This window comes from Lynx rufus, unplaced genomic scaffold, assembly GCF_022079265.1.
Source record: "Lynx rufus isolate CCGP_SWC_20201006 ecotype Redwood Valley unplaced genomic scaffold, mLynRuf1.p SCAF_7, whole genome shotgun sequence".
Taxonomy (NCBI): Eukaryota; Metazoa; Chordata; class Mammalia; order Carnivora; family Felidae; genus Lynx; species Lynx rufus.
The window spans coordinates 104178057-104198459 of NW_025814889.1; the positions used below are offsets into that span (position 1 = coordinate 104178057).

At 38.4% G+C, this 20403-nt stretch overlaps 1 protein-coding gene across 1 annotated transcript in view; it reads left to right on the forward strand.

Annotated features, from left to right (window-relative positions):
• The first annotated feature begins 1110 nt into the window (after nt 1-1110).
• ACSS3 (acyl-CoA synthetase short chain family member 3) overlaps nt 1111-20403 on the forward strand; it is a 153590-nt gene continuing 134297 nt past the window's right edge. Inside the window, exon 1 of the mRNA XM_047066850.1 lies at nt 1111-1761. Within this exon, the coding sequence (XP_046922806.1) occupies nt 1160-1761 (602 nt within the window). The 5' untranslated portion in view covers nt 1111-1159. The remainder of the gene's footprint in view (nt 1762-20403) is intronic.

Genomic DNA, 20403 nt, shown 5'->3' on the forward strand with positions numbered 1-20403 from the left:
AATAGGGGATAATTTGGAGTTAAGGGATCTTGTATACCAGGGAGCAGCATTAAGCAACTGGGCAGAGGAAAAGAAGACTAGGAAGTGAAATGGCTTTATCTCTGAGTTCAAGTGGTAGCGAGTGACTCTTGGCATTGGAAATCATTTGATGTGAAACCTTTGGAAGGAATAAAGTAGGCTGCAGGTGTCAGGGAAAAGTCTAGTGCCTTGTTTCTCAGTTGAAAGGGAATAACTGAAGTGGTTATTTAACTTTTCTAAGTTGTGCATTAGATTTATCTCTGTTCTGTTTAGCCTTTATCTCCGCATTATTCTGTTGCTACAGAGTAAACTGGCAACAGCTTCTCAAGTTTACTATCCTTCCCAGGGGCAGGGGACATTCCGCTATTTCTCACCTCTGATTTGGGGATACACAATTTTACAAATAAAATGGCAAATGCTAAGGCAAACAAGATCACATCTGAATTCCACTAGGGTGTAAAAAACAGCGAAAGCGCTTTTAGAATGTTAAACCCAGATAATAATTTATAGGGCCTTTGTGTTTTCATTTTCCCCAGCTTCCTCTTTCTCCCTTTTGTTTGATTCACGTCTTTACCTAGCTCCTCCTTTTGGCTTTCTTGTTTTCCCATCAAAAAAAAAAAAAAAAAGAATAAATAAATAAATAAATAAAAGGACACAGAAACTCGAAGGACTCAAATTGGAAGGGAAGAGATGCAACAAGTCGGTTCTGTTTTCAGCTCCTACACCTGTGGGGGAGTCGGGCAGCAGGTGAATCCGAGTTCAAGCGGCCTGTCAATCACTCTCACGAAGCACTACTCAATTCTTTGCAACCTTTCTCCACTCCTCCTACCCTCTCAGCTGTGATGAAATCCTGGAGCAGTCCTTGCCCTGGAGCCGCTTGTGCTTTTAATATCCCGGGGCTGGGCCGAGTTTAAAAAATAAACGAACACCGCAAACGGTGCAGGGGCCTTGCCGCGAAGCCCACGACGGTGGGTTTCCGCCGCAGGCCAGAGGCGGTGCGCTTCCACCAGCTCGCAGTCCAAAGAGGAAGCCCGAGAAGCTGCTCACGACTTGTTTGTTTGAAAACAGTTGGGCGCGTCGGCCTCTTCCGAGGGCCGCTGGAGGGTCTGCAGCGTTTCCCGGGGGAGCCGCGGGGTCGGGAATGCACCGAGCGGCTGGATTCCTCACTCTGTGGCCCCCCACCCCTCACCCCCGAGCCCCAACACTCCAGCCTGTTGCTTCGTCCCCACCCCCTCCGCTCCAGGTCGGCTTTTCCCGGCAACTCCAGTGTGACTTCCAAACTCCTGGGCCCCGGGCTCACCTCGGGATCTGCCTCCGCCTCCCGCCTGCTCCCCGAGGGCCTCAGGAAGTCGCCAGAGCCCCAATCTTCGCCCAAGAAGTGCACTCCGGACCGCGGGCAGCGCTGCCGGCGGGGGGCCAGCCCGCGGCGATGAAGCCGTCCTGGCTGCAGTGTCGCAAAGTCACCGGCGCCGGGGGACTCGGGGGGCCCCTGCCCGGGTCCTCGCCGGCCCGGGGCGCGGGCACTGCCCGCAGGGCTTACTTGGCCCCCGGCCCGCGGGGCGCGCTCGGGGGTCGGGGCTGCCGAGCGCTGTCGTCGGCCGGCGGTGGCGGCGAGTACAAGACCCACTTCGCGGCCTCGGTGGCCGACCCCGAGAGGTTCTGGGGCAAAGCCGCCGAGCAGATCAGCTGGTACAAGCCCTGGACCAAAACGCTGGAGAACAGATACCCGCCTTCCACCAGTTGGTGAGTGCCTCCTTCGCCTAGCCAGAGCTCTCATGACTTTTGGGCGACAGGGCTTATCGTCCCTTTCTCTGGGAATCCGGCCTTGTGTCAGGACGGGAAATCAAGAGCGGAGACGTGTTCAGATCTTTTCATTCGAATCTCATTTAGTTCCAGAGTCAACTCTCCTCCCTTCTCTTGAGGAATTCGCTTACCCATTATGAGCCGAGCTTCCTATAGACCAGAGATTTACCAATATGGCAGGACTCCACTTGGCATTGGAGATGTTCCACGGTCAAAAACAAGGGTCTGTCTCCACGGACAGCACTGTCTAGTGTAGGAGACAACCACGGAAACAAATAGAGAAGTACTGTCAAGTGCCCTATACTGCAGGGAGGAAGAGATTTGAGGAAAGACTTCAATAAAATCACACCTAAGTAGGGTCTGGAAGTATGGTTATATCTTCTCAAGGTCGGCAAAGATCTAATTATTAAGACCAGGAGGTGGCTGAAATTTGGCTGGTAACCGTGGTTGCAAATAATTGTGTTGACCGGAGAGGTGGGAGAGTGGGCTGGCTGGTGAGTCAAGGGTTGGGAGGGGAAGGGATTTCTGTGTGTTGACCAGTAGATTGGGTTAGATCCATAGCCCTGTCGTGTATAGGGAGCTGTGATATGAGGTTCTCCAAAATTATGCACATATAGCCAGGTAGTGCTAGAAATCATGGTAGGAATACAATTTTTTTTTGTCTGCAGTTGCAATTATAAGTAGTTATACACATCAGTTTTGCATTACAACAAAACAGATACATTGTAGAATAAATGCCAGACTTGCCGGAATAGTAAGGGTGAGGCACACAGCTGTGAGAGCTCAGAGTTCTGGGTGTTCTTTAGGCTATGTGCCTAATCCTTAAAAACGTGGTTGCTCTCATCTGCCAGCCATTAGGGAGAGTTGTTTCTTGTAAAAGTTTGAGAAACACTACAGTGGAGTTTCCCAAATTTCCAAATTCCCAGCAGTGAGTTGGGGGAATGACACAATCAGGTTTGCATTTGACAAATGTCTCCTTGTTGAGAGCAGGGGAGATGGAATGGAGAAAGGCCAAGCCAATCAGAGTCTGTTCTATATTGTCACTATGCCTGGTTCTCTCTTCAATGTTTGGAATATTTACGTTGTTTTCCTTTAGAATCTGAACACATGTTCTCTTCTAGTTCAGTTGTTTCAGTGGTGTTCGACTAACCCTTTTAAACAGGGCCAACAGTGATTCAAGCACTGTGTGTATGCCCATGAGTAATATAAGACCCCTGCTTTTTGGGAGTCATGGTGACTAACCGCATGGTCTGTGGAGCCAGAATACTGGGTTTGAGCTCTGGCTCTCCCAGTTACTGGCAGTGTGTTCACAGCCAAGTTATTTAATCTCTGCTTCCATTTCTTTATATATAAATGTAGAAATAGTATGAGGATTAAATGGGTAAAGATTTAAGACCGAAGACCATGTCTTGGATGAAATAGACCTTATAAATGTTGGAGGAAGAGTAGCTAGCTACCTTTGCACTCTTAAACCACAATTATTTCAGGAGCAGAAAACCCTCTTTGTGTTTCTCAGATCAAAACAGAAATTAAATAACTTTCCTAAGAGTGTATTCTCAAAGGTCTGTGTCTGCATATCTGTCCTAAGGTGTGGTACTGAAATTATTTATGTGACCCTCCCCTCCCCTTAAAACCATGTGCAGAGAAGTTAGTTTTTCCAAGTAAAAACCAATGGGGGCCAGATGTAAGGCAGTGACAGTGGCAATGAAAGGGAAAGGACAGATTGTTAGAGGCTTGGTTGGGGTTGGAAAGGGCCTAGGTGAGTGCAGAGAATGCAGAAATCAAAAGTTCATCAAGTAGACATTTTAGACCTGGAGGTTTTCTTTCTGTTTTTTTTTTTTTCTTCTTAATCTTTAATTCCTCGCCTAAATTTTCTAAAATTGTGTGCATAAAATGTTTTTAATGAGAATTTTTGCCAAAAGGTCTTTGTATTTTTAAAACTTCAGTACATTGTAGATCACTGATTTTTGATAATACTGTAGCTGAACTCTTCATCTTTGAGCTCTTGGAATTGGAATCGCATGGCCAAACCTGTTTACAGCAGCCCAAAAGATCAAAGTGAAAAAAGATAAGTCTTTGACTTTGTATTTATTTCAGAAGAGTGATTCAATCTTACTAAAAATTTTGGTTGGCAGAGCAGATTTGGGCAGGGAAATCGAGGTGGAAGATCACATATCTAATCTTAAACTTCATCAATAAGACTTTTCAGTTTCAAGTAGAATCCATTACTGTGTTGGACACTTATTTGCAGACACTCCTCATTGGTTAACAGTTTTCTATAAAGCTAAATTCAAGGGCAGGATGAAATGTCTCTCTCTCTCTCTCTCTTCTTATCTTTATATCCCTAGGGTCTAGGGCAGAGCTGACATATGAGTTTAAAAAATTATAGTAAAGTAACAGAATGCATAGATTTGCTGATTTTTGCTACTATATGTCTTTGGGAGATAGTAAGAGGATATAGGCACAATTTGATGTGAAAGAGATTTGCTTATTTTCTTCGAAGCTGGGGTCTTGGAAATGTGGATGTGGGTAGCCAAATCTTTAAGAAAACTGAGGAGTTCATAGGGTGCTGTAGCTAACTTCTAGATGGAGCTGACATACAGGGAGTCAAGATCTCTGATGTCCTTTGGCTTCTCTTTTTTCATTATAATCTTGTCTGTTTGTTTTTCATGAAAGTAAACTCCGCTCAGAATCTGCAGGCCTATCAGAAGCTCCAGCACATAAATAGTAATGCATATTAGCTTTCACAGTGGCATAAACTACCCAATGGTAATTTACATATGCAGGAGTATAAACATGGGATAGAAATCTCTTTTTTTTTGTCAAGTTAGCCAACATACAGTGTAGTCTTGGCTTCAGGAGTAGTTTCCCATAATTCATCACTTATATATGACACCAAGTGCCCATCCCAACAAGTACCCTCCTCAATGCCCATCACCCATTGTCCCCATCCCCCACCGAACCTGCATGCTCATCAACCCTCAGTTTGTTGTCTGAATTTAAGAGTCTCTTATGGTTTGCCTCCCTGTCTGTTTGTATCTTATTTTTCCTTCCCTTCCCCCATGGTCTTCGGTTAAGTTTCTCAAATTCCAAATATGAGTGAAAACATATGATATCTGTCTTTCTCTGACAGACTTATTTCACTTAGCATAATACCCTTCAGTTTCATCCACATTGTTGCAAATGGCAGATTTCATTCTTTCTCATTGCTGAGTAGTATTCCATTGTATGTATAAACCACATCTTCTTTATCCATTCATCAGTTGATGGACATTTGGGCTCTTTCCATAATTTGACTATTGTTGGTAGCACTGTTATAAACATTTGGGTATGCGTGTCCCTACAAATCAGCACTCCCATATCCTTTGGATAAATTCCTAGTAGTGCTATTGCTGGGTCATAGGGTAATTCTATTTTTAATTTTTTAAGGAACCTCCACACTGTTTTCCAGAGCAGCCATACCAGTTTGCATTCCCACCAACAGTGCAAAAGTGTTCCTGTTTCTCCACATCCTTGCCAACATCTGTTGTTTCCTGAATTGTTAATTTTAGCCACTCTTAGCAGTGTGAGGTGGTATCTCAATGTGGTTTTGATTTGTATTTCAACATGGGATAGAAATCGTCAATGGTGATAGACTGAAGGAACTTTCCACTGAAGTCAATAGCCCTGTAAAATATATTTCTTTTAAAAAAATTTTTTAACGTTTATTTTTGAAAGAGAGAGAGAGAAAGAGAGAGAGAGTGTTGGGGAGGGGCAGGGAGAGACGGAGGCACAGATTCCAAAGAGCCTGATGCGGGGCTTGGACCCGTGAGCCATGAGATCATGACCTGACCTGAAATCGGATGCTCAACTGACTGAACCACCCAGATGCCCCAATACACTTCTGGTACTGTAATCTCTACAATCTTTGGAAAATAAATCCCAGTTATATGTAGGTGCTTTAGGAAGTTGTGAAGAACCACCTTTTTCTCAGTTTGGTGGTTAATTCACATTGTTGACACCTGGTTTCTGCGGTGATGAAATATCTATTTCAGAGACTTTAGTGGAAAACTATAGCCAAAGGGGAAGCAATTAGAATTCCTAGTCGTTTCTCTAATCCTGAAACAACAAAATGGATGTTTGGTTAGTTTCTCCTCAAGAATTAGGCATCCTGGGGCGCCTGGGTGGCGCAGTCGGTTAAGCGTCCGACTTCAGCCAGGTCACGATCTCACGGTCCGTGAGTTCGAGCCCCGCGTCAGGCTCTGGGCTGATGGCTCGGAGCCTGGAGCCTGTTTCCGATTCTGTGTCTCCCTCTCTCTCTGCCCCTCCCCCGTTCATGCTCTGTCTCTCTCTGTCCCAAAAATAAATAAACGTTGAAAAAAAAATTTTTTTAAAAAATAAAAAAAATAAAAAAAAGAATTAGGCATCCTGCTGCCTATCCTGAAGTTGAAATCGAGCTGCCACTCTGTGATATAAAGATTAGGCAATCTACTTTTGCATTACACATTGTGGTTGACTCTTCTGTCTAGTTCATCAATTTATTCCTTTCTATGGAAGCATTACAATCCCATTTTTGTTTATTTTTATTTAAACAATGTTCTATGATAAGACTCTCATATACTATTTGATTTAGAATTTAATGTTTATTAACAGTGACTATAAGCTGAAAAGGAAAGACTCCAACTTAATGCAGATTATTAGAAAATGGTTTCAGGTTGGTTAACATTTCTATAATGGAGTATAGTTTTTTCAACATGCAAGATCTCACTTACTAGCTATGAGATAAAGGTTGTTTAATCCCTCCAAGTCTTGAAATGGTTCATAGAGTTAAAGATATCAATCATTAACTTACTGTGTGGATAATACAGAGAAAATTGTGGAAAAGGTAGTGAAGAAAGTCACCACATAGTAGCAGGGGGGACATACATTGACTAAACTATTACAGAGCTATTTATTTAGAATTGCAGTACATACTATTCAGTACAATGGTTAGTGGTGGATTTAACATAGTCTTCTCTAGAAGGATAATGGGAGGAGTCTTGAGGAAATGATATTTAAACTGAGATTCCAATGAGTAGAGATTAGACATGAGAAGTGGGGAGGAACATTCCAGGCAAAGAACACAGTATATGCAAAGGCCATGAAGTATGCAGTAGCTCAGTAGATTGTAGAAACTGAAAGAAGACTAATGTGGCCGGGGCTTAAGGAATGATGGGGAAATTATCAAGAAATGGAAGAAAATAGCCATATGGTGAATGGCCTTGTGAGTCATGTTACGGATTTTTTGATTTTTTTCCTGGTACATAATATATCATATAATGCATGACCAAAACATGAATTTCGTACTCTTCTTTCTGCACTGGAAAAAAATAGTTATGAGCTCAACTCCAGTTCTGCTGCTTACCTTGGGCCAGCTTCAATACCCTTATTTATAAAATGAGAATGATTATAGTATCAATTTTTTGGGATTATATGGGGTGGAGAGGGGCTTGTAAAGTGTCTGAGACTGTGCCTGACACACAATACTAGGTATGAATGTCTTTGGATTTGGGAAAGATATTCCCATAAGCTAATGTGGTCTGGGAGGTTTTCAGAGAAATGATAGCGTTTGAAAATAGGACTTAGGAAAAAACTTTTTGTGTGTGGGAAACAAACATGACAGGCATAGAGGTTAGAAAGAATCAAGTGTGCTTAGACAATAATGTAGTAGAGCAGTTGGCTTGTAGAGGTTATTTTGGATTGTCCCCTTTATCCCCCTTATACATTCCAAGATCCACAGTGGATGCCTGAAACCATGGATAGAACTGAACACTTATATACTGTTTTTTCCTATGCATGCATACCTATCATAAGATTTAATTTATAAATTAGGCTCAGTAAGAGATTAACAGCAACTAATAAAATAGAATTATGATAACAATAGCCTGTAATAAACATTATGTGAAAGTGGTCTCTTTCTCTCAAAGTATCTTATTGTACTGTACTCACCTTTCCTCTTGTGATGATGTGAGATGATAAAATGCCTACAGAATGAGATCAAGTGCAATGAATGACATAGGCACTGTGAGATCACATTAGGCCTGAGATTGACCTCAGGTAACTGAAAACACCAGAAAGTGAAACCACAATTGGGCAGGGAAGGCGGGGCACTACTGACCTCGGATTCAGAAGGTAGTTTCAGGATGGTTTTAAAAATCTTGGAATAATAAGAAAAAGGGATTTGCATTTATGTCTTAGGCTACAAGTCACAATCTGACTGTAAACCTGAAGGTAGGTTATGTTTGCCCCAGGTGCTGAGTTTTTGTTTATTTAGGTAGTTCTCAGTATTTAAACATTGGAAGATTTTATTTAAAATCTACATTTCTATTAACAATTCAAGTTTTGGTCTTCTTTTGGAAAAAAAAAAAAGCGGAATATCCATCTGCAATGGGCAACACTTGGCTGGAACTGAGTAGCCCCTATGGAAGGCTAAATGAGACATCATGACTTCCTGGCAGCGGGATTCAGGGAAGGAAGGAATTTATGGTAACTGCAAGAATTTGAGTCAGATGTCCAACTGGAGCAACTGATTGTGAAGTGAAAGTTAATGGGTTGAAAACTGGGTGGAGCTTATGTAGAATTATAGATTTAACTATAAGTTAAAAAGATGTGAGAGTTAAAGCCTGTGAATGTTGAGTGGAGAGTGGGGTGGAGGGGGAGAGAGGGAGAGGAAGAGCAAAATACTAAGAAGTGAACTTAGGAGACAAGTAGAAGAAAGAAAAAAAAATACCCCGTAAGAATGGATGAGACTTAATCAAAGAAGTAAAAGGAAGAGCAGGATATTTTAGTGTCATGGAGCATGAGGGAGAGAAGAGATAAAAATAGGGGAGTCAGTAGAGGTCAAGGGCTCTGGAGATGTTTTGAGGCTATTGAGGATTGAACAGGCAGTTTTGATTCAGAAACCCTCAGTGACTTTGCATAATGTGATATCAATGTAGAGGTGGAGGCCAAAGCGAGAATAGTGCGTTACAGAGTGAACCGATGGCGGAGGGGTTAGAGACAGGTACGGAGACCAGATGACTGTGTGTGGAGGTACCTGGGTTATGTAAGTTTCCTCGCCATCTTTACTTTTCCTTCCTCCCCTTTTAGGAGAAACTTCTGTCTAATGGCAGAAGTGATGAAATCTGTGACATAGGAATGAAGGGAATTTTGCTTATTCTGAAACCCATTCCTCATCAGCAGCTCTCCCTGTTTTTGCAAGTTGAACTTTGTGTGGTTTCTTATCTTTTTTGTTTGTTTAGATACTAGGAGTCCATGGAAGAAACCCAATGGAAAAGCCTAAATGTTGAAATAAAGAGCTGCTCAGGCAATCTGTATGTTCTTGTTATACATTGGAACAATTCTATTTAGCTAGATAGTCCACATTTGATTGTGAGTTTGACAGGGAAGGTACGGAGACAGTTGGAAAGGGGTGAAATAATTAAAACTTGTTGATTTGTTAAATTATTCTGGGGTTATTAGGCATCATGTAAGTAAGTGGTTCAGAGGGAAAAAACGTTTTTTTCGATCTTGTATTTGCAACTTTTCTGAGTTTGACTTTGTTTCAAAGGAAAACAAATAAGCAAAATATAATGTGGATTTTTATGTAACCGGGAGGTAATTTAATTTCGCTACTGAATCTTAGTACTTTGGCAGTCAACTGCTTAGCCACATTAAACTGTTTGGGAATTTTTTTTAAACTTATTAAGAGTCTGTGAAGTTTCCTTCATATTTATCAGATTTTATTAAAATGATATTTAATTCTGGTTTGAAGGTGAGAGGTTTACCTAAAAATGAAAAATCGGTCCCCTTTTGACAAACTCTAAATGAAATGAATTTATTCATAATATTGTGCACAGTACAGGCATATTTAAAATTTAAATTATCATTTTTTTTTATAAATACAAAAAATATTTTAAGAAGGTACATGGTCAGCGTGAAAAATTGCCTGCTGGAAATATAGTCCTGCAGAGTAACCTCATCAAGAAAGACCAATTTTAAAAGATGGGCCTTATTTTATATTCTGAAGGTCAGCAGCTTGAGGCTGTGCCATATCTAATTTTCTCAGTCCTCATGCTGCCGAGCCTTCAGGGCAGAAAGAAGTGAACTACAGGAACGCTGCAATTACATAAGCAAGGATGGATTGCCTCACAAATGGCACAATCAATGAACAATGGAAATTCAATCGGCTGTGACCCGATCAAGTACCAGGTGTAGGGGAAAATCCAAAGGCTTAGCACCTCCTGGAAGGTGGCTTAGTCTTCCTTTGTTCATGCCTTATACTATTAGTTGAGGGGAAGAAATCCAGTGGTCGAAGTTACTTGCTTCTGCTGTTACCTCCGCTGCTGCTGCCGCTTCTGCTTCTGCTGCTTTTTAAAAAGAATTCCAGTTTGATAAGCAACAAGCAGCAACTCATTGCTTTCCATTGTGGTGTGACATTTGCAAGAGAAATATGTAGGAGGCTAATGAATCTTTGTGACAATATATATGAATCTAAGAACTCTTTAAATTGTAGTTTTAGAAGCACATCTGAATGTGGAACTCAAATCTTTTAGCTAAACCATGTGGATAGAGAATTCATTATGACAGAGATTCTGTGTGCTTGTGCTAGTATTGGGGCCAAATGAGGTAAAGGACAGTGCATGGAAAGGAGAGGTATTCTTCTTATGATATCTAGGAAAACTGAAGTTTAAGAATTTTAACTTGGAGGGGCACCAGAGTGGCTCAGTCAGGTAAGCCTCTGACTCTTGGTTTCCACTCAGATCACAATCTTGTGGTTCGTGAGTTTGAGTCTTGCATCAGGCTCTGCACTCTCAGTGTGGAGTCCACTTGGAATTCTCTCTCCCTCTCTCTCTGCCCCTCTTCCACTCACTTGCTGTCTCTCAAAAATAAATAAATATACTTAAAAAAAATTTTGAGTTTGAAATAGTCCAGTTGAAAGTCCTAGAATAGCTAACAACAACAACAACAACAACAACAATAATAATAATGATAATAAAAAGAAGCAGCACTTTCAGATTCTAAGCTAGAGAGCAGTAGAATTTAGTTTATGACTTTTAGGTAAATAGTGAATTTTACTGATTTAAAATATAAATTTTTCTAAGTGGAGGGAAAGCAATTAATTTCCATAGGTCTTTGACTTAAAAGCTGACTCTGGACAATAGGAATAACTTCTCCTTAGGTTTTGATATTAGAATAAAAACATTTCCCAAGTATAATCTTTCAAGACCTCTCTCCTAAGTGGATGCATTAGTTAGGTAAAAGAACTTTAGGAAGATTAAAAAAAAAAAAAAAGAATGCTCAGTATCTACCTTAGACATGACCAATATAGATATTTGTAAAAAAAAAAAAAAAAAGTTGGTATTATGGATAGTAGTCAAAGGGATATAGCATCAGTATCATTGACTGTTTGCTAAATAACTGTAAGCAAAGCATTGGAGCTTAGAAAAGTCCATTTTTGTACAAATCTAACTTTGCTTTCTCTCCGCAGTTTTTCTTATTTTTACAGGGTTGTATTGATCCTCAGCTGAGAGTTAAGTGCTTTTCTAAACCACAGATGCCCTGACTTTGCCTTCCTCCCTACTCCCTGCCTTCATCAATGCCAAATGAAGTTTGCCAGTTACCAATGGGAGTTTGTTAGACACCCAATTTTGGTGGGTAGGAGAAAAAAAAAAGTCAAGGATCATTATTAGTGGAGAAAACAAATGATTCCTAGAGATTAGAATTTTGGTTCCAGTCTTTGAACAGTGCTTTGCCCAAAATAATTGTCAAATGGGAGAATTATAAAATTAGTCTGTGATGGTTATTATTAGTCAGTGGTATCTGTTTTCTACCTCAGACATGCAGGGGGATTGGATATCCCCCTATACCCAGGGTTATATGGTTTGCTTTGGCCAAGGCGGTGAGAAGAGGAAGGTGTGTCACTTCAGGGTGAAGCCTTTAGCTGTGAGTGCTTCAATCTATAGTTCTCCGGTCTTCTCCACCATCGTGGAACATGTGTGTAATAGATGTAATCTGCATTGCTGAGCAAAAATCATTGATGTCAATGCTTTGGGGAGTCCACCCCGCAGTGAAGTCATATGAATAAGACATAGACATTTGTTTTTGCAAGTTACAGAGAGTTTGCAGTTGTTACTGCAGTGCAATCTGTCCTGTCCTTTTGACTGAGAAGGAAATAATAGGAAATAATATTTCCTCAGCACAGAGCCCCACACGGGCCTCCCATGAGCTGGGAGATCATGACCTGAGCTGAAGTCTGATGCTTAATGGACTGAGCCATCCAGGCACTCCTCAGTTTTTTATTCTCATTTAATGGGTGTGGGAATGAAGATATGGAGAGTTTAAGAAACTTGCCTAATCTTATAAATCTAGTAAGTAGCAGATATAGGATTTGAACCCAGGTAGTCTGAGCTTAGCATCTGTACTCTTTCTAAATACATTATAGTGTTTCTGTAATAAGAATCTCAATTAGGGGCGCCTGGGTGGCTCCATCAGTTAAGTGTCTAACTTTGGCTCAGGTAATGATCTCACTGTTTTTGAGTTTGAGCCCCCTGTGGGGCTCTGTGCTGACAGTTCAGAGCCTGGAGCCTGCTTCGGATTCTGTGCCTCCCTCCCTCTCTACCGCTCCCCCACTTGTGCTCTGTTGTCTGTCTCTCTCTCTCAAAAAATAAACATTAAAATTTTTTTTTAATTTTTTTTTAACGTTTATTTCTTTTTGAGACAGAGAGAGATAGAGCATGAACGGGGGAGGGTCAGAGAGAGAGGGAGACACAGAATCTGAAACAGGCTCCAGGCTCTGAGCTGTCAGCACAGAGCCCGACGCGGGGCTCGAACCCACGAACTGTGAGATCGTGACCTGAGCTGAAGTCGGACGCTTAGCCGACTGAGCCACCCAGGCGCCCCTAAAAATTTTTTTTAAAAAGCAGCTCAATTAATTTTAGTTTTTCTTTCTTTTTTTATCCCTTCTCCAAGGAAACCACTAAAAGTAATTTAGAACATCTAGATCTAATTCCCAGAAACATTTGGAAAATATCCATATTATATATATGGAATAATATGTTGATACTCTTTGAAAAAAATAAACCATGTTTTATATGTAAAATATTTCAAATGTGTACCACAGTCTCAAAGTTGGGGGAAGAGAGACTTTATATTAATTGTTACCTATCTTAGAAATTTTTCTTGGACTCTAGAAAGTAGTATTAATCTTCTCTCTAAAAAAATGCTCTGTTGGTTTTCTGGCTTAAGGAAAATCTATAATGACCACATTATTCATTGCTTGCAGTATGCTTTAATATTTTTATTAGAAGATAGGAACAGTCTAATTAATTCATCTAAGTATGAATATTTGAACTTTTTTTCCCTTCAACCTTTCAGTAAAAGAAAATACTTGACTTCTTGTATGTTTGTAATTATGGAACTTGTTGATTTTGTTTACTGCATTTATTACTGATTTACACATTCATTTACAGTATTCTTTCCTGTTTTTCTTTCGTTGCTTTCATCTTGATCCTAGTGTGCATGGACAGACCTTGATAAATGGCTTATGTTAAGTGCAGAGATGAGTTTCTCAGGAATCATACTGCATACAGCTTATATATATATAATATTATATATCATAGATTATCTGATTATATATGGTATATATTATATATCATTACATATATAATCATATACATGATTATGTATGATGTATAATATTATATAGGATCATATATATGATTATGATATATATAATTTATATTATATATAATATATTTTTAAAATATATATAATTTTTAAAAATTTAGTACAAGGACAATGAGTTGTAGGCTCTCCCACTTACTGTGTTATTGCATAGATGTAACAAACTTTGGGGAACACGTGATGTAAAAATGTTAAAATGCTTTCTTTGAGTATTTAGAGGATGTGCCACATTGAAATTTGGGATGTTTGTAGAGTCTGTAATGGATTGAGAAGGGAATTCACATGTAATTGTTCTCTAGCTCATGCCTGAGCTTTTCCATTCTTTAATACTAACAACTATGGCAATACAAAAGCAGTTAACTAATTATGGAACACTTACTGTGGCTCAGGCCCTGTGCTAAAACTATATATGTATTCTTTGACTCCTTCCAACACCTTATGAAATAGATATAATTATAATGCACTTTTATAGCTCTGTAAACAAAAGGACAGAGAGATTAAGTGACTTGCCGTATAGTGGTGGACTTAATTTTTCAACCAGTTGGGTCACACTACGAAGCACAATTTCTGTAATGAGTTGTAACTGCACTCTTTAACTTCTGTCTGGTTGTCCTGTGACTGTTTAGACATCAGGACCTAGAGGGTACAAAAGAATGAGAACTATGTTACAATTCTAAAAATTTTTAATCAGAGATGTAGTTTCCCTTTTTGTCCTGTGTCAATTGTGCTTCCATGTATCTTCCATTCTCTCATTTTAGAGGAATTGTAAATCTTCACCGCTTTCCCAGAATCAACTTTTACATGTGTTCTTGACTAAGTGTTGTTTTTTTCCCCCTAAAAATCACCTCACCTTGAATCTTATTTCCCTTTAAGTAGTTTGGCAAAGAATAACTCAGTACTCATTTCCATCCACTATATATACATCCACTTGATAAGCTCACACTCCGCGGATACTTTACCAGCAATTTAACCAATCATACTAGGTAATAGAAGGGCAGGGATCAGTCACCTTTATATCCACAGTGGAATGCAGATAACCTTGTGGATATCAGTTGCTCTGATTTAAAAACTTTGTCATGTGCAGATGTACTTTCTTAATCTATCTTATATTGGGGTTCCTATATAGATTGTAGGTACATATTACCTGAATCATCCATCCTACCTGAACCCAAAATGACTTATGAATCTTCTTTCTATCAAGGCATCAAAGAGTTTGAAATTTTCTTTTTTTTTCCTCCAAATTTTTATTTAAATTCCAGTTAGTTAACATACAGTGTAATATTAGTTTTAGGAGTAGAATTTAGTGTTTCTTTACTTACATTTAACACCCAGTCCTCATCCCAACAAGTGCCCTCCTTAATACCCATCACCCATTCAGCCCATCCCCTCACCCAGCTCTCCTCCAGCAACTCTCAGTTTGTCTTCTATAATTAAAAGTCTCTTTTATGGTTTGCCTCCCTCTCCTTTTTTTTTTTTAATTTTCCCTTATGTTTTTGTTTTGTTTTGTTCCTTAAATTCCATATGAGTGAAATTATATGGTATTTGTCTTTCTCTGCCTGACTTATTTCGCTTAGCATAATACTCTCTAACTCCATCCGTGTCATTGAAAATGGCTAGATTTCATTCCTTTTGATGGCTGAGTAATAGTCCACTGTATGTATATACCACCATTTTCCATTCATCAGTTGATGAACATTTGGACTTTTCCCATAATTTGGCTGTTATTGATAATGCTGCTATAAACATTGGAGTACATGTATCCCTTTGAATCATTATTTTTGTATCCTTTGGGTAAATACCTAGTAATGCAATTGCTAGATTGTAGAGTAGTTTTATTTTTAACTTTTTGAGGAACCTCCATTTGTTCTCTAGAGTGGGTACACCAGTTTGCATTCTTCATGGGTCTAAGTGCCATTATGAGGCAGTTGGCTTTCTTTGCTTCTCTTTAGCTCATTTATCTTTAAGTTGTAGTAGAGACTATTTTACAGTCGGCATGAGTTTCTAGTCATCGAGCCAAAGACACACATATTACATGGAAGGAAAATACTTTACTTATGTGGTACAGACCCAGTGCCCTTGTGAGTAGGGACTGAAAAAGTTGCCTCTCTGGAACATACCAGATTCCCAGTTTCAGATTTAATAGTTGGACCAATAACATATTACCATATTGTCAGTTATTAGTCATTTTGTAGTCAATAAGTTAACCAAATAAACCAAATTTTATTGATCAAATGAAAATTATTGCTTAAAAGTGATAAAAGACAAATACTGAATGGCCTCACTTATAGGTGGAATCTAAACAAAACAAAACAAAACAAAAACCTAAGCTCACAGATACAGAGAATAGATTGGTGGTTGCCAGAGTGGGGAGCGGAAGGGGGTTGGATGAAATGGGTGAAGGGGGTCAAAAGGTACAAACTTCCAGTTATAAAATAAATGTCATGGGGATATAGCATGATGACTATACTTAATAATACTGTATTGCATATTTGGAAATTATGAAGAGAGTAAACCTTAAAAGTCCTCATCACAAGAAGAAAGAAAAAAAAAGACAAAAATTTTGTGCGTGGTGATGGATGATAACTAGACTTATTGTGGTAATGATTTAGCAGTGTGTACAAATGTTGAATCATTATGTTGTATACCTGAAGCCTATATAATGCTGTATGTCAATTATGCTTTAATTAAAAAAACAATAAAAAGTAAAAAAGTGATAGCAATGAGATAACCTAAAAATATTATATTTCTAGGACACATTTATGGTATTGCCATAAATAATGATACAAATCTTAATATTTTGTTATTTGGAGTAAAAGCTGAATATATTCTGTTAAGCACTTAAATTTTGAAAATATAAAACTGATTTTTATTAATTGTTTTATTTATTTTATTTTTTTTAAACATTTATTTATTTTTGAGACAGAGAGAGAGCATGAACAGGGGAGAGTCAGAGAAAGAGGGAGATACAGAATCTGAAACAGGCTCCAAGCTCAGAGCTGTCAGCACAGAGCCCGACGTGGGGCTCCAACCCACAGACCGCAAGATCATGACCTGAGCCGAACTCGGACGCTTAACCGACTGAGCCACCCAGGCGCCCCTTTATTAGTGTTTTAAAATTCTGGGTCCTGACTGTTTAACACCTGCTACATGTGTCTACTAGAAACATTTCATTATTTCACCTGAATATTTTAAGAGCTATTTGAAATGTGATTTGTAATTACACGATTAGTCGATCTAATTTGATGACATTTTCTCTTATCTAGGTTTAATTAACTTATAAAAAATGTAATTTTTAAATTTATAATCAGTAAAAAATATCTTTAATTAGGAAGATTTTCCTTTTTTTAATTACATATCTAGTTATTTCAAAGTCTGTATCTGATGGAAATAATAATACTCTTAAATCAAAATTGCTTAAATCCTAGAAGATGATTTTACTCTATATGTGTGTATTTGTATGAGTAAGTGTGCACACACGTGTGTGTGTGAGTTTGTGAGTGAGTGGTAAAGTGTTACAGAATACATAATATATTATTACAGTAATGATAACAATGCATCGTTACCATAGTTATTTAATTTCTCAAGCACATACGTTCTGAAAGAAGAATTTAGGGAAGATTAAGTACCTTGTTCATGTTTACTTGGCATGCAGGTGGCAGATCTGGGATGAAAAACCAGATGTGTTAGACTCTGGAGTGTGTCAGCATCTCACTGTAACATAATTCCTCTCCAGTTAATCCTATTTTATCCTCATAATACCAGTGTTTCAGATTTAAAAACAAGCCAGGCACATATATACATATATACACACCTATATGTTTGTGGTCCTACTATATTTATAAGAGTGGAGTATTTTTGGCTCTAGAATTTATTTATTCACCAACTCATTTGTTCCTTCATTCATTCTTTCTTTCTCTTGTTCATTCATTGAACATTTATTAAATGCCTTCTACAATCCAGGAGCTATTCCAGATACTGAATGAGATTCCAGATAGATTGTAACTTTGAAGGGCAATTCCATACATCAAAGGAAAAAAGTGTGTTTGCATGCAATGAGATAGCTTTCATTTTCCTGTTTAAAAAGAGTAATTATGAGTGCTATGTACTATCTAGTTAGAATTTTTGAAAATATGGCTAATAAAATTTGTTTTATTTGACAATTGACTCTACCCTGAATTACCTTTGACTGTTGAGGTGTGAATAGCTAGATTATAGAACCTCACATTTTGGTCAACAGAAGCCATTTTCTAACTAATGAATCTTTTCATAGATAAGAGAATCAGCCATTTAAAATTTTATCCATTTGTACAATCTCTCATTTTCTGCTAGAGGTGCTAATACACAGGAAAGTGAGGAGAAGACAAGTAACAACAAAGAAAATAAAGGGAAATAATGGGCTTAGAACCAGCTAGACGATGAACTCTTGGATAATTGAGTAAACTGCACTGTATTCAAGTTTCATATTATGGAAATGTTAATGGGAAATGTTTTATTTATGAATATAATACATATGTAGATATTGGGGACATTGACAAGGATAAAGCAAAGATACAGTTTGTGATATTGTTCCCAGATTATTTTGAGGATAAGGCTAGGGAAAAAGGCATAATAAAAATTTTAAGTTATGTTCAATAGTATCTAGTCAAATTAAATGATCTTTGTAGATATGTCCATAGCATGCATGCTTGTATCTGAGTGTAAGGTTGTTACGGTGATGAATGAAGGTGGGAAGTTGGATGGGACATAGTAGGGTTTAATTAAGAGAGCAGAGGTTTTATGATTACAAGGCCTAGGTTTGAGACCTAGGTTTGAATTGACATGGCCTCTTCAGTGACATTGCTTTATTGAAAATAATTTTAATTAGGGGCACCTGTGTGGCTCAGTCAGTTGGGCGTCCGACTTTGACTCAGATCATGATTTTGTGGTCTGTGGGTTCGAGCCCCACATTGGGCTCTGTGCTGACAGCTCAGGGCCTGGAGCCTGCTTCAGATTCTGTTTCTCCCTCTCTCTCTGCCCCTCCCCTGCTGATGCTCTATTTCTGTCTCTCTCAAAAATAAATAAACATTAAAAAAAACTTGATTAAAATTTAGGTTTATGCTTTTTTTCCCCATAAAGAAGCAGTAGTTCTTTAAACTCTAATTGGGTAAACTCAGGAAAGCTGAAATAGATGGAAAATAGGCTGTATAGTTCAATATCTCAATACATTCTCAGTGTATATCTTGGCATATTTTGCATATTTTCCTTCAGCCTTTTTATTTCATCTAAAATTTTTATTTTGTAATGATTGTAGACTCACAAGAAGGTACAATAATAGTGCAAAGAGATTTGTTTGTGCCTCTCCCTCAGCCTTTCCTAATGGTGATGTCTTACACAACTAGTATATTATCAAAACCAAAACTATTATATTATCAAAACCAAAATCTACATTGGCACAGTACAATGAACTAAACTAATAAACACTAATCAGATTCACCAGTGTTTGCAGGCACACATATTTATTGTGTATGTGTTTTGCTTTTGTCTATATGTCTGTATATGTCTGTAAGACTGTTTGACACTCTAGGTCTCTATTTTTGTTCTTACAGAAAAATGGAATTATACTATCCATACTATTGACAGGTCTTTTTTCTACTGCAATAAGCTATATGTTTTCCATTCTTCTATTCTTCTATTCAGTGATTTTTAAATGTTTGCAGAATGTTTTAACATATTGGATGAATGTTATTTATTTCACAATCCCTTCATGCTGAAATTTAGGTTGTTTCTCTTTATTGTTATTATAAACAGGCAGATATACTTACATCTTCGGATACAGCATTCTGAAGATTTCTCTGTCTCTGTCTTTCTCTGCTTCTTTCTTTCCTTTCTTCTTGCTGATGAATTCTTAGATTTCTAGATCAAAGAGATATTATACCCTTTCTAATATAGAGTCAAATTTTTTGTTCAAAAACATTAATACTGTGAATAAGGTATCACAACCTTCTTCCTTATGAAATATCTGAAGAATAAATAAAGATAATCTAGTGGACATCGAACACCGGGCTTTGTAAAATCTTAATGTTGTATCACATTTCCTTTAAATCTTTTTGTTTTAAGCAGGAAAACAAAATTGATGCCCCCTTGTAGCTCTGCCAACTACACAATCTTTGTAGAAACAATCTCAGAATAATTTATGTAGCTCAGTGGGAAGAAAAAGCTCTTTTCAGACATTCTAAGATGACTGATTGTATTCCTCCTCTTTAATAAGAGCTTGTATTAAACATCTCTCTGTGGACATGAGCTAAGTGTTGTGCAGAATGAGTTAATGAACGTGGTGTCTGCGTTCTGGGAGCCTCAGCTGTAGAGGAGAGTTTCATCAGAACATTGTGGTGTGTAATTCTACATGAGTTATAGTCTTAAAGAGAAAGAAATGGATAGCTAAGATGAAAATGCAATGTGAAAATAGGAAAAAATATACAGTCCTAACGTTCTCATGGTTAGAGCACATTAGTTTCAATCCTTACCTATTTCTCGCCTCACTTCCTATTTCTCCTTAACCAGAGTAAAGTAACACCATATTAACAAATTAGCTTCCTTCTCCCCTGCGTGGTCCTGGGGCCACTATCTCTCTTCTCCTTTCCTCCCCTCTTCCCTTTTTTTTTTTTTTTTTGTTCTTTCTTCATCACTTCATCATTGTTATCAGTATTAAATTCTGAGAGCTCTTTTTCTTCCCTTCAACCAATACTGATTGACATTGGAGGTGTACCTTCTCTTCTGTCCCTTCCTGGTTCTCTGGATAGTTTTGAGGTTCCAGGGTTACCTTCTGGGAGACCTTTTGAGCACCCTGATCTGTAAGTCTGGTTTTCTAGGAACCTGCCCCAGTTTGGAGTTTAGTTCCTTATGAGCTCATCATGGCTTGTT